The sequence below is a fragment of the Ambystoma mexicanum genome, chromosome 7q (genome assembly GCF_040938575.1).
Source record: "Ambystoma mexicanum isolate Mex_15411 chromosome 7q, UKY_AmexF1_1, whole genome shotgun sequence".
NCBI lineage: Eukaryota > Metazoa > Chordata > Amphibia > Caudata > Ambystomatidae > Ambystoma > Ambystoma mexicanum.
Window position 1 is genome coordinate 1,100,554,735 of NC_090941.1, and position 10,606 is coordinate 1,100,565,340.

General features: G+C 50.8%; 1 protein-coding gene across 1 annotated transcript; it reads left to right on the forward strand.

Moving 5' to 3' along the window:
- Window positions 1–7,866: 7,866 nt before the first annotated feature.
- On the forward strand, window positions 7,867–9,589 carry LOC138528644 (uncharacterized). The gene has a single exon (XM_069640464.1). The coding sequence runs from the start codon at window positions 8,042–8,044 to the stop codon at window positions 9,176–9,178; it is 1,137 nt and encodes a 378-aa protein (XP_069496565.1). The 5' UTR covers window positions 7,867–8,041; the 3' UTR covers window positions 9,179–9,589.
- The last annotated feature ends 1,017 nt before the right edge of the window (window positions 9,590–10,606 follow it).

A 10,606-nucleotide genomic window follows, 5' to 3' on the forward strand; every position in this document is an offset into this window, starting at 1 on the left:
ACAGGATTATTAGAAGGCATATGTTCACACCCTTATGAAGCCTTGCTGTTCAGAACAGCCTTTTCGCTAGCATATTTTGGAGCCTTCAGGGTGAGCGAACTCAGAGTCAAGCACCAAAGCCAACAATGGATTAGGGATGAGCAGACAGCATCGCCATTGATGTTCAGAAGTCCAAAACAGGAGCCAAAAGGGAAATAAATATTTATTGTATTGACAATGTAAACAACTGTCCAGTATGCATTACCAATGTATACTGCTCACAGCGCCCCCTAGTAGGGGGGAGATTTTTGATACACAGGGACACCTTTGCCCTGAGTCATTACCTGTTCAAGGGGATACTGTTGAAAGCCATTGACAAAGCAGGATGGGACCCAAAAGAGTTTGGGACCCACTCTTTTAGAATTGGTGCAGCGACAACTGCATGGCAAAGGGGCCTGGGTTCTCAGCAGGTAAAAAGCATAGGGGGATGGAAATCAGATTGCTTCAAGAAATACATGAGACCGGAACTAATATGAACTTTTTCTCGCCCCAAACAGATCAGGGGGCACCTTTAAAATCAGCTTGGATAGTAGGGCACTCTTTCATGTGCAGAACAGGGTGATGGGCTGAGGAAACAAAAGAAGGGACAACTTTGAAAAACACCATGACCTCATGGTGGGGTTACAGGGGCCTCTGCTGGCCTGACATCCATGAAAAATTGGCAGATTTGGTGGCTTCCAGGGGCCCGCCTGAGTTTCTAGTCATAGACCTGGGGGGGAAACGACCTAGTATCCATGGGGAGGAGAACATTATTAGAAGACAAATGTGCCTCATTAGCAGGCATTGTTCACAACTGGAAGGACACAGAAATCTTGTCTTCATCCATGCTACCTGGGAGCAAATTCATACAAATCCGTGGACACTGCTAGAAAGAAACTGAATAGAGGGGACTCGGGTTTATAAGACATAGCGCCATAACCCTGCCCAACCCGGACCTTTTTATTAAGGACGGGACGCATTTATCAGGAGCAGGAATGGAGCATTTCCACAGAGAGATAGTAGATAACCTCGCAAACAGGGGCTGTCACTAGCAACTTTTGGGGGAACCTGGACGGCCGGCATCCCCGCCCACGTGTGGACGGCCGGCATCCCCGCCCAGGTGTGGCGGCACAGGCCAGAGGGGACACATAGGCACCACAAACACCTTGGGCCAGCCCCTGGGTCTAATATAAAGAGCTGCTATGCAGCAGAAAGGCAGAAATCAGCTTGGGACTCTGCACAGGGACCCAAGCAAAAGAGTACTTTGCGCACGCAGTCTCTCTTCTTTTTCCAAGAACCCTCCCACCCTAGAAAAAGGGAGAAGAAAGAGAAAGAAGACAGGACACCGTACGGTGGCCACACTGTCGTGGGACAAGGTATGCGGCACGGGCCAGAGGGAGCAACCTCAGGACCCGGTGCCCAAAAGTACAGCATATTCTGGTTACTGTAATTATGACCATGTTTGTTATGACCACAATTTGTGCAATATATTTCCACAGCCTTTTATTGCCAACACTAAGCCAATGTTCTTGTGCACTACCTACGGGGGAAATATACGTGTTACACCCAAGTTGTGTTTTCTCCCGTCTGCATCTGGGTCCACTGGTTACCACTCAGCACCTTCCAAATTAGGTTTTTCCTTGCTTGTGTTAAGGCGTGAGCCGCAAAACGCCTGATGTGTAGCTTGCCCTGGGTATCATATTCTATGACAAGACAGGAGGCGAGCATTATGCTTCATCTTCTTTTATTACTACTCCTCAGCAGTTCAACAACATATATATAAAACCATGGAAAATACCCAACAAACTTTTCCATTTTTTTTTTTTTTTTTTTTTTAACTACAACCCCCATGAGTCTCTGTAGTCCGTGCTCATTCCACCAGTCCTGATCTCCTTCCTGTACTTAGGCTCCTCCTCTTCTTTTACTGCTCTTCAAGCAGATAAGTACCTTTTCTCCACTCTCTGTACGACTGGGGTAAAATGTCTGTGTGAGAGTGGGTGATTATACAAATAAGTTGAGACAGTGTGTAGGAGATAGTAGTTTATGGAAAAAAAAAAAAAAAAAAAAAAAAAAAAATGTTTTGGTATAAAATAGTAGTTTGTTGATAGCACGCTTAGGCGAGTTTGCTTCGAAGGGAGCTCGCGTACGCGGGCAGCCGATTCAGGGATTCACCTTAGACAAGCCGGTTCGCGAGGCGGACGGTCCCGTGTCGCATACCCGGCACCGCAGGGGCTCAGTCAGGCCTCGCGAACTACGCGGCTGAGGCCGCGGGACACTCGCGAGCCGGCCCCCGCCCTCGGGTAGGGGAAGCCGGCGCTCGCGAATCATACGAAGCCGCCAGACGGCTCTCACAGAGGTAGCCCCACCCGCGGGTGGGCGGAGCTACCGCGTGAGGAGCGCGAAGAGCGACGCTCTCAGAGCAGCCCCCACCCGCGGGTGGGAGGAGCCTATCAAAGACGTGCCGCGCAGTACATTCTGCGTCGGCTTCGAACTTCGGCTCAGTTTTAAACGCCGCTAGTTCGGACAAGTTTCCCCTGATACAAGGGAAGCGCCAGGCCGTAGCGATCGGATCGCTCGGGAGCTCCGTGCCTAAGAAAGACATCACACGGCAGCTTACGGGTATAAAAAAAAAAAAAAAAAAAAAAAAATAACGCTACTGCTCCTAGCAGATAACCGGCGCTACTGAGGAGAGAGAATACCTCTCAAGAGCCACTGAGCTGTGGACAAGCAAGGTGCAGCCACTGGAATAAAATAGAATAAAAACATAAGAGAATACAAGTAGGGGACCCTACTATCTCTAGACCATCAGGAGGGAGCAGTGGGCGTGCTAAGACACCTGATCCAGGTAATTTGGCACACAGCACTGTTTAAAAAAAAAAAAAAAAAAAAAAAAAAAAAAAAAATGTCAGAATTTGAGTGGAGCGAGGAGGAACAATCACATGACCTCGCTGCCAGCTTCAAGAAAGTGCTAGGGAGCTCCCTCATTGATGCAGTGGCGGAGGGCGTTAGGCCCCTTCAAGAAAGGCTAGAGACGCTGGAAGCTATGCTTTCGCAGCCTGAGGACAGCACCACAGACCGCAAGCGCACGCCCACAGATCCCGTGTTACAGGGACACAAGGGGAGTAAGTTAGCCCTTAAGAGGAAAGCCTCTGTCGACCCCCGGGGCTCTTGGGACGGGGCAGAAGATGAGGCCCCAGAGGTGCCTGATGCGTTCGCAAAGCTGAAGGAAGCTTATCTACGACGACAGGCAGTGCCAGACCTCATGACCCCCTCTCCAGGGGAGGACAATACTGGAGATGACCCAGGCTCGGAGGAGGAGCAAGGGGAGGATCAGACCTCACAAGGAGACGAGGAGAGCGAGGTAGACTGGGTCCAGCCCAGTGGGGGCAAGAGAGCTCGGAAAGAGAAACACTTGACTGGGGGCCAAGATGATATGTTCGACCCGGACAGCATCAGGAATCCAAGGTCCACCGAGTGGCAGCCATCCCCCCGAGTAGCTCAGTACATGGCGGCTAGGCTGCGCAAGCCATTAGACAAGGAAGTGAGACAACGGCTGCGCGCAGAGTGTCCGCGACCGGATCTCCCGGGCAAAGTAGCAGAGGCCCCCGAGCTCGACCCGAAAATGCTGACCTTCGTGTCAAAGACAAATAAGGACCCCCGCAAAGGTATCGATAGGTCCTGGAAAAGTTGTCAGGAGAAGATCCTAGACCTGTCAGGACCACTGGCAAAGATAATGGACCTCGCAGAGAGGTCCAAGGACACTGGTGAAGCAGTGGACCCGGAGGCTCTCGCCGGATGGGCGCAGAGAGCGGTCTGTCTGCTCGGGAATGCGAATTGCGCCATAGCCTCAGAGAGGAGAAAGGGGCTTCTACTCAAGATTGATTCGAAGCTCAGCGATCTATCATCGTATGAAGCGGGAGAAGGGGCGCAAGGCCTTCTATTCGGAGAGACTTTTGGGAAGGAGATGGGCCGATTCGTCGGAACATACGCATCCCTGGAGAAAGCCCAAGCATCGATCCGCAAAATCTTTCCGAGTAGAGTTTTTGGAGGGACCGGCCGCGGTCGGGGTCGCGCAGCCGGTCGCAGTCACGGAGGAAGAAGACCCCATAATCCCAGAGCTCAATACTGGGAGAACAAGGGCCAGGATACATTCTTCCCGTCCAGAGGAAGATTCCCGAGAGGTCGCAGATCCAGGGGATCAGGCCGAGGCCAAGGATTTACGCCAGGTGAGAGCGATTCAGTATCCTCCAGTTGGTGGGAGGACGCGCATGTTTTTAGAAAATTGGCGCATGATTTCAAGCGATTCCTGGATATTGCAGACCGTCAGAGGACTGCAGCTAGATTTTATAGAAACCCCAATTCAGCAGCACAGGCCACGGGGCCAGAGACTAGCGCAAGCGGAGCAAGCATGGCTAGACAGCGAGATCGCGCAGCTAGAGCACAAACAGGCGATAGAGAGATGCGCGAGGGAGCCCAAATTCGTAAGCAATATGTTCCTAGTGCACAGGAAAGAGAAGGTGCGTCCAGTTATAAATCTCAAGGAGCTGAACGGATGGATCGTATACCGCCACTTCAAGATGGAGGGCATACATCAGCTCAGAGACTCCCTAAGGGAAGGAGACTGGCTGACGCGTTTAGATCTGAAGGATGCCTATCTCACGGTTCCGGTACTCGAGGAGTACAGACCTTACCTAGCTTTCCGCTGGCACAGACAGTTCTGGCAATTCAAGACGATGCCGTTCGGGTTGGCGTCGGCTCCTTGGGCATTTACAAAGCTAATGAAACCCGTAGCAGCAGCAATCAGAGAGAAAGGCGTCAGGTTGATCATCTATCTAGACGACCTTTTGCTGCTAGCGGAAAATCGAGAGGTGCTGCTATACCAAACGAGATGGGTACAAGACCTTCTGATATCGCTAGGGTTCCTAGTGAACATAGAGAAATCGGATATCATTCCAGAACAGAGATTAGACTTCCTAGGGTTTGTGCTAGACACAAAGAAAGCGACCCTGGAACTACCAGCGCGGAAGATGAGAGATATAAAGAGAGAGATCAGAGTATGCCTAGAGAGAAGGCTTATATCCCTCAGGACATTGGCGAGGATAGTCGGACTATTAGCAGCATCCATTCAGGCCATATTCCCTGGGCCTCTACACTACCGAGCACTGCAGAGGCTGAAGATAAAACATCTTCAACAGGGTCTGAAATATCACCAACAAGTACCTCTAGATCAAGACTCCATTACAGAGCTGGAGTGGTGGTTAAAGAATATGGACGCCTGGAATGGACGTGCCATATTCGGAGACAAGCCAGATCTGATCATAGAGTCAGACGCCAGCCGGCAGGGCTGGGGAGCCAGATGCGGGAGTTTACAGACCGGAGGCAAGTGGAGCGAAGAGGAGCTCCTGCTTCACATAAACTGTCTGGAACTCCTAGCGGGATCGTTCGCGATCAAGGCCTTCACGAGAGAGAGAGTGAAGTCTTGTGTGCTGCTGAAGATGGACAACATCTCGGCAGTGAGGTACATAAACCACTTAGGTGGCACGAGGTCCAAGATGCTGGCGGAGTTAGCGAAGGACTTATGGCACTTTTGCCTTCAGTCAGAAACGTCAGTGACTGCAGAGTACCTGCCGGGTTCACTGAATGTAGTAGCGGATTGGAACTCCCGTTACCTGACAGATTCCAGCGATTGGAGACTGGATCCAGTAGTGTTTCAGAGACTAGACAGGAAGTGGGGTCCATTGCATACGGACCTTTTCGCCTCCCGGCTCAACGCTCAGACGAGCTTATATTACAGCTGGAGGCTGGATCCGGGAGCTCTAGGGACGGATGCGTTTCTGCAAGAGTGGACAGGAGGTCCGCATTACGCTTTTCCCCCCTTCGCGATGCTGAGCAGAGTTCTAGCGAAGTGTCGGAGGGAGAAGGCAGAACTAGTATTAGTAGCACCCTTGTGGAAGTCTCAAGTGTGGTTCCCAACGTTAATGGAGCTAGCAGCAGACGTTCCCAGAGTCCTTCCCGAAGGAGAGCGACTGCTCACGGACCCAGCTGGGTCGTGTCATCCTCTGAGAGTGAGAGGGACACTCCCATTAGTCGCGTGCAGGATATCAGGAGACGCTGGGCTCTGCCAGGAATTTCGGAGCAGGCTGCGCAGCTTATCGCTGAATCCTGGGCTCCTTCCACTAGGAGGAGCTACGACGCAGCTTGGGCAAAATGGACGAGTTGGTGCAAGAACAGAAGTGTTCATCCCGTTTCAGCACCTGTAGTGGAGATCCTAAATTTCCTAGCGCATCTATTGCAGAATGGGAAAGCTTTCCGTACGATAGGAGTGTACAGGTCGGCTATATCAGCGGGACATATGTCAATTGAGGGAGTACCGGCAGGGGAACATCCAGCGGTAGTGAGACTCATCAGAGGAGCGAGATTTAGAGCGCCTCCAGGGCCTAAGTATAGTACTACATGGGACGTGGCGACAGTGCTACGATTACTATCAGACTGGCCAGCAGATAGATACCTTTCTCTCAAACAACTGTCGGGTAAATTAGCTATGCTATTGTGTCTGATCTCATGTAAACGAGTGTCAGACGTCAAGGCGCTAGAGATTAATAGACGAATCTTCGGACCGGAGGGGGTTACGTTCTCCATAGTGAGGAGGACTAAGACAGGCACCTTCGCAGTCCATTACCCTTATTTTCCGGACAACTCGAAATGGTGCGTAGCTCGATGCATTAAAGAATACGAGAGCAGGACAGCAGAGAACAGAGCAGCTAGCACTACTCAGTTGTTAATAGCGCGTAGGAAGCCTTATCACGCTGTGGCATCCGCCACCATAGCCAGATGGGTCAAAGAGATTATGTGCGCAGCAGGAGTGAATGTGGACACATATGGAGCTCATTCAGTGAGAGGGGCGATGGCTTCATCAGCCGCGAGAGCAGGAGTGCCTTTGAGTGAAATAATGAGAGCAGCAGATTGGGCGAGCGATCGTACATTTAAGGAATTTTACTTTAAGCCAGCAGAGGGTTTGGCTAGTACAGTCTTGGGGAAGCTTTAAACAAGCATAATGCTCGCCTCCTGTCTTGTCATAGAATGTAGATTACCCCTGCTATCTGCGCAGGGAGTATTAATTCTATTAAAGACTAGGAGGCGAGCATTAAATTCCCGCCCGATTGGATGTACTGTATAAAATGTTGAGAAATTTATATGTGAGAGTACAGTACATGCGCACCACCCTAAGATTTATGATTGTGTCTTCATAGGGGAAGAGCAGAAGAATAACTGAAGAAGAGAAGACCATCAGGAGGCCGGGAGCGCACCGGCAGTTGAGTTAGAGTTCTGAAGATTCTTCGCACCGTTGACGAGGATCAGTTAATGGACAGGAGTGAATATCAGAGCGAGTAAAAGCAGAGGAGGAGCCTAAGTACAGGAAGGAGATCAGGACTGGTGGAATGAGCACGGACTACAGAGACTCATGGGGGTTGTAGTTAAAAAAAAAAAAAAAAAAAAAATGGAAAAGTTTGTTGGGTATTTTCCATGGTTTTATATATATGTTGTTGAACTGCTGAGGAGTAGTAATAAAAGAAGATGAAGCATAATGCTCGCCTCCTAGTCTTTAATAGAATTAATACTCCCTGCGCAGATAGCAGGGGTAATCTACATTGTCTTCTAGAAACTGCCCTGTATGCCAGGGTGCCCTTGTTTGCCCAGTGCCATCTGCTGGACGTTAGTTGTTAAAAAACAAAAGTACTTCATGTGCATGGCAAGTCAGACAGACGTGGTTCAGGAGAAGTGGCCGTTTTTTTGTTTTTTTAATGCAGAGCTGTTTCCTGTGTTTCTGCTAATATGTGAGAGCTTTCGCAGGGGAGGGGGCGCCCACCGTATCCTGTCCCAGGGCCCCGGCAGAAGCAGTCAGGCAGGGAGAGGAGGGGCAGAGGGAGGCCCTAGAGACGGTGCATGCTGTGGAGGAGTGTTAGCCCCAGGGAAGGCGGGAGGAGGCACCCCAGAGGTGAGGCTGGAGCAGAAAGACACTGGAATGGGTGAAGACAGCAGGGCTCACCGCTTCCCTCTGGGGGCTCCCCCCCGAATGACTCGTGTACTGCGAGATGACAAGCTGTACCCCCATCGAGAGAAAACCGCCTGCTTTATCTACGAGGGGCTCTTTCTAACAAATGAAGAAGTTATCGAAGGATTGAAAGCGTGGAGTCCCGGAGATGAGGAAGTTGCAGAAAGTGCCGGACTGACAAACGAAGGCGCCCCGAAAATGGTGGCCAAAGTGAGCGACACGCTGAAGTGGGCCCCGGACATGCTAGCGATGTACAAGAGCTTGGAGGCCAGGTCCTTCCCGGTGGTGCGGCTGAAGCACGTCACCATCAAGGACTATTTCCATGGGATTGTGCAGGAAGGGTGCCTCCGGGGCCTGGACAGGGCCTTCCTGCTGAACGGCGCGGTGACTGAGCTACCAGTCTCCTGCTGGGCGGCCGACATCCCGCCCGAGAACGTCAAGAACGTGCGCAAAAAGCGCTTCAAGGAGCTCATGGCCCGGCTCTCGGAGGGCAGCCGGGCCGGCCCGCCTCGCCTCAGCCGCTGGCAGAGGGCGAGCCTGCAGGACATGCTGGCCAACTCCCGGGCGCTGAGCCCCGACTCCCGCTACGGCAACTTCCAGTTCTCCTTCCGCGTCAAGGAGCTGCTGAGCGAGTACCGCAAGCAGCACTGTAGCGGCAAGAAGCCCGTGCTGCGGGTGCTGGGCACCGAGGCCTACAAGCTCGAGATCGCGCACTGGGTCCTCATCCACAGCCCGCACTGCAGGGACTTCGACCACCTGCCCACGGTGGACCCCCCGGGGCCCCTCTCCCGGGACGGGAACCTGAAATGGATACCACAGTCCATGTCAGACAGGTTCACCTGGAAGTTCAACCCCGGGAACGGCGCCCTGGCGCAGCAGCCGGAGAAGTACAACGCCTGGGTCTGGAACGATGTGGTCTACGCCTTCTACCTGCCCGAGGGAGCCACCCTGTGGCTAGGCCGCCAGCGGCTACTGGAGAGCGTGGGGGCCTGCGAGGCCCTGCGGGACCTTAACGGGGACATCAGCAACATCTGCAGGCACTCAAAGGGCAAGTATGTGTGCAAGGAGGAGGCAGAGGGCATCATCAGCCAGGTGAAGGGGTGCTGATGAAGCCCCTCCTAGAAAGAGCCCCCTTTGCACCCTTCTCCTTCCTCTCATTCTTCTTGCCATGGCCACTCAAGGGCGAGGTGACAGTAAGCAACGTGTGCTTTTGGCGGATACAGCCCCTTACATTCTAAATCTCCCCCTTCTTTCTCCAGTCCCCCACATTTGCAGATGTCCCCCTTCCCTCCGGCAAACTCAAGACACCCAGCAGCAAAAGGATGAAAGTGTTCCGCAAAGTGCACCCCAACGCCCTGGCACTGTGTGTGCCAACAGCTCTGAAATGTGGCTGCCATCGCCCAGGGCTGATGTCTGGGCATGTTGAGAGAGATTTGAAATAGAATGTATTGTGAAACGCCAAGCAATTGGCGTTCTGTGCCTTTCTTTTTTAAAAATAAAATATTCACAAAAGATTGATATCACGTTTTATTATTACCAATTACACATTAGGTTTTCTTGATATCTTGATACATGGAAATGCTGACCTATGCATAACCGCTTCTGCTATCCTTAGAAACTAATGCACAACTTTGCTTTGGTTTTAAGTTTGTATTGATTTTTCTACGTGCATTTACAAATAAAGACATTCAACATGTTTAGGCCGCACGCATCATGCTGTCAATCTATACATTAAAGACGTAACTATTCTAACTGCAACCTCATTGCTAGTATCTTGTGAAACAAAGAAAAGACGCGGGAATGCAGTACAGCAAACTTAAACGGAAAGCCAAGGATAAGTGGCGCATTTTTTTGTTTTATCTGAAGATAAAATCGGCCACGTTAATGCAGCATTTTAAGAAATGGGGGGCCATAATACAGAATCTTTGCATCAGTGCAAGTGCAATTAGCACAAGCGTAAAAGCATAACCCAGGGTGGACTTTTCCCTGGTACGATGATTAATTTTTTTTTTGCACAAGGGAACATTTCACACAAGGGCACGGATTGCCCTGGTGCAAATATTTACTGAAGTATGGGCCATATTACAAAAACTTCGTATCCTTGCAAGTGTTATTAGCAATTGCTCTGGTGAAAAAAACATTGAGCCAATGCATTTCTTCTAGTGTTAGAACTCGGGCAAACATTCCCTGGTGCAAACAATGCATTGGACCTGGCCGTTTTCATGCACTGGGTCTGTTTTTGACCTGGTGCTAATTGCGCTTACACCAGTGCAGCATTTCTATGATATAACCCAATAGGCCTGATTTACCAAAGCATTTTGCAATGCACAATCCCATTTAAAATGCTTTCTGAATCAGGCCCAATGTTTCTTGAACTGGGGCGCTTTTTGCCAAAGCAATGTTTCTGTAATATCGCCCTTGACCCCACAATAAGCAGATTTGGTGGTCAGGCCCTTTACAACAACATGTACAGAACAGTTAACAAAGAGGTCTGTATTTAAAACAAAAAAAAGTTATTTGGACCTATATGTCCCG

What these genes read in the sequence shown, in the direction of transcription:
- LOC138528644 (XM_069640464.1), top strand. Translation starts at nt 8,042, where the DNA reads ATGGGTGAAGACAGCAGGGCTCACCGCTTCCCTCTGGGGGCTCCCCCC.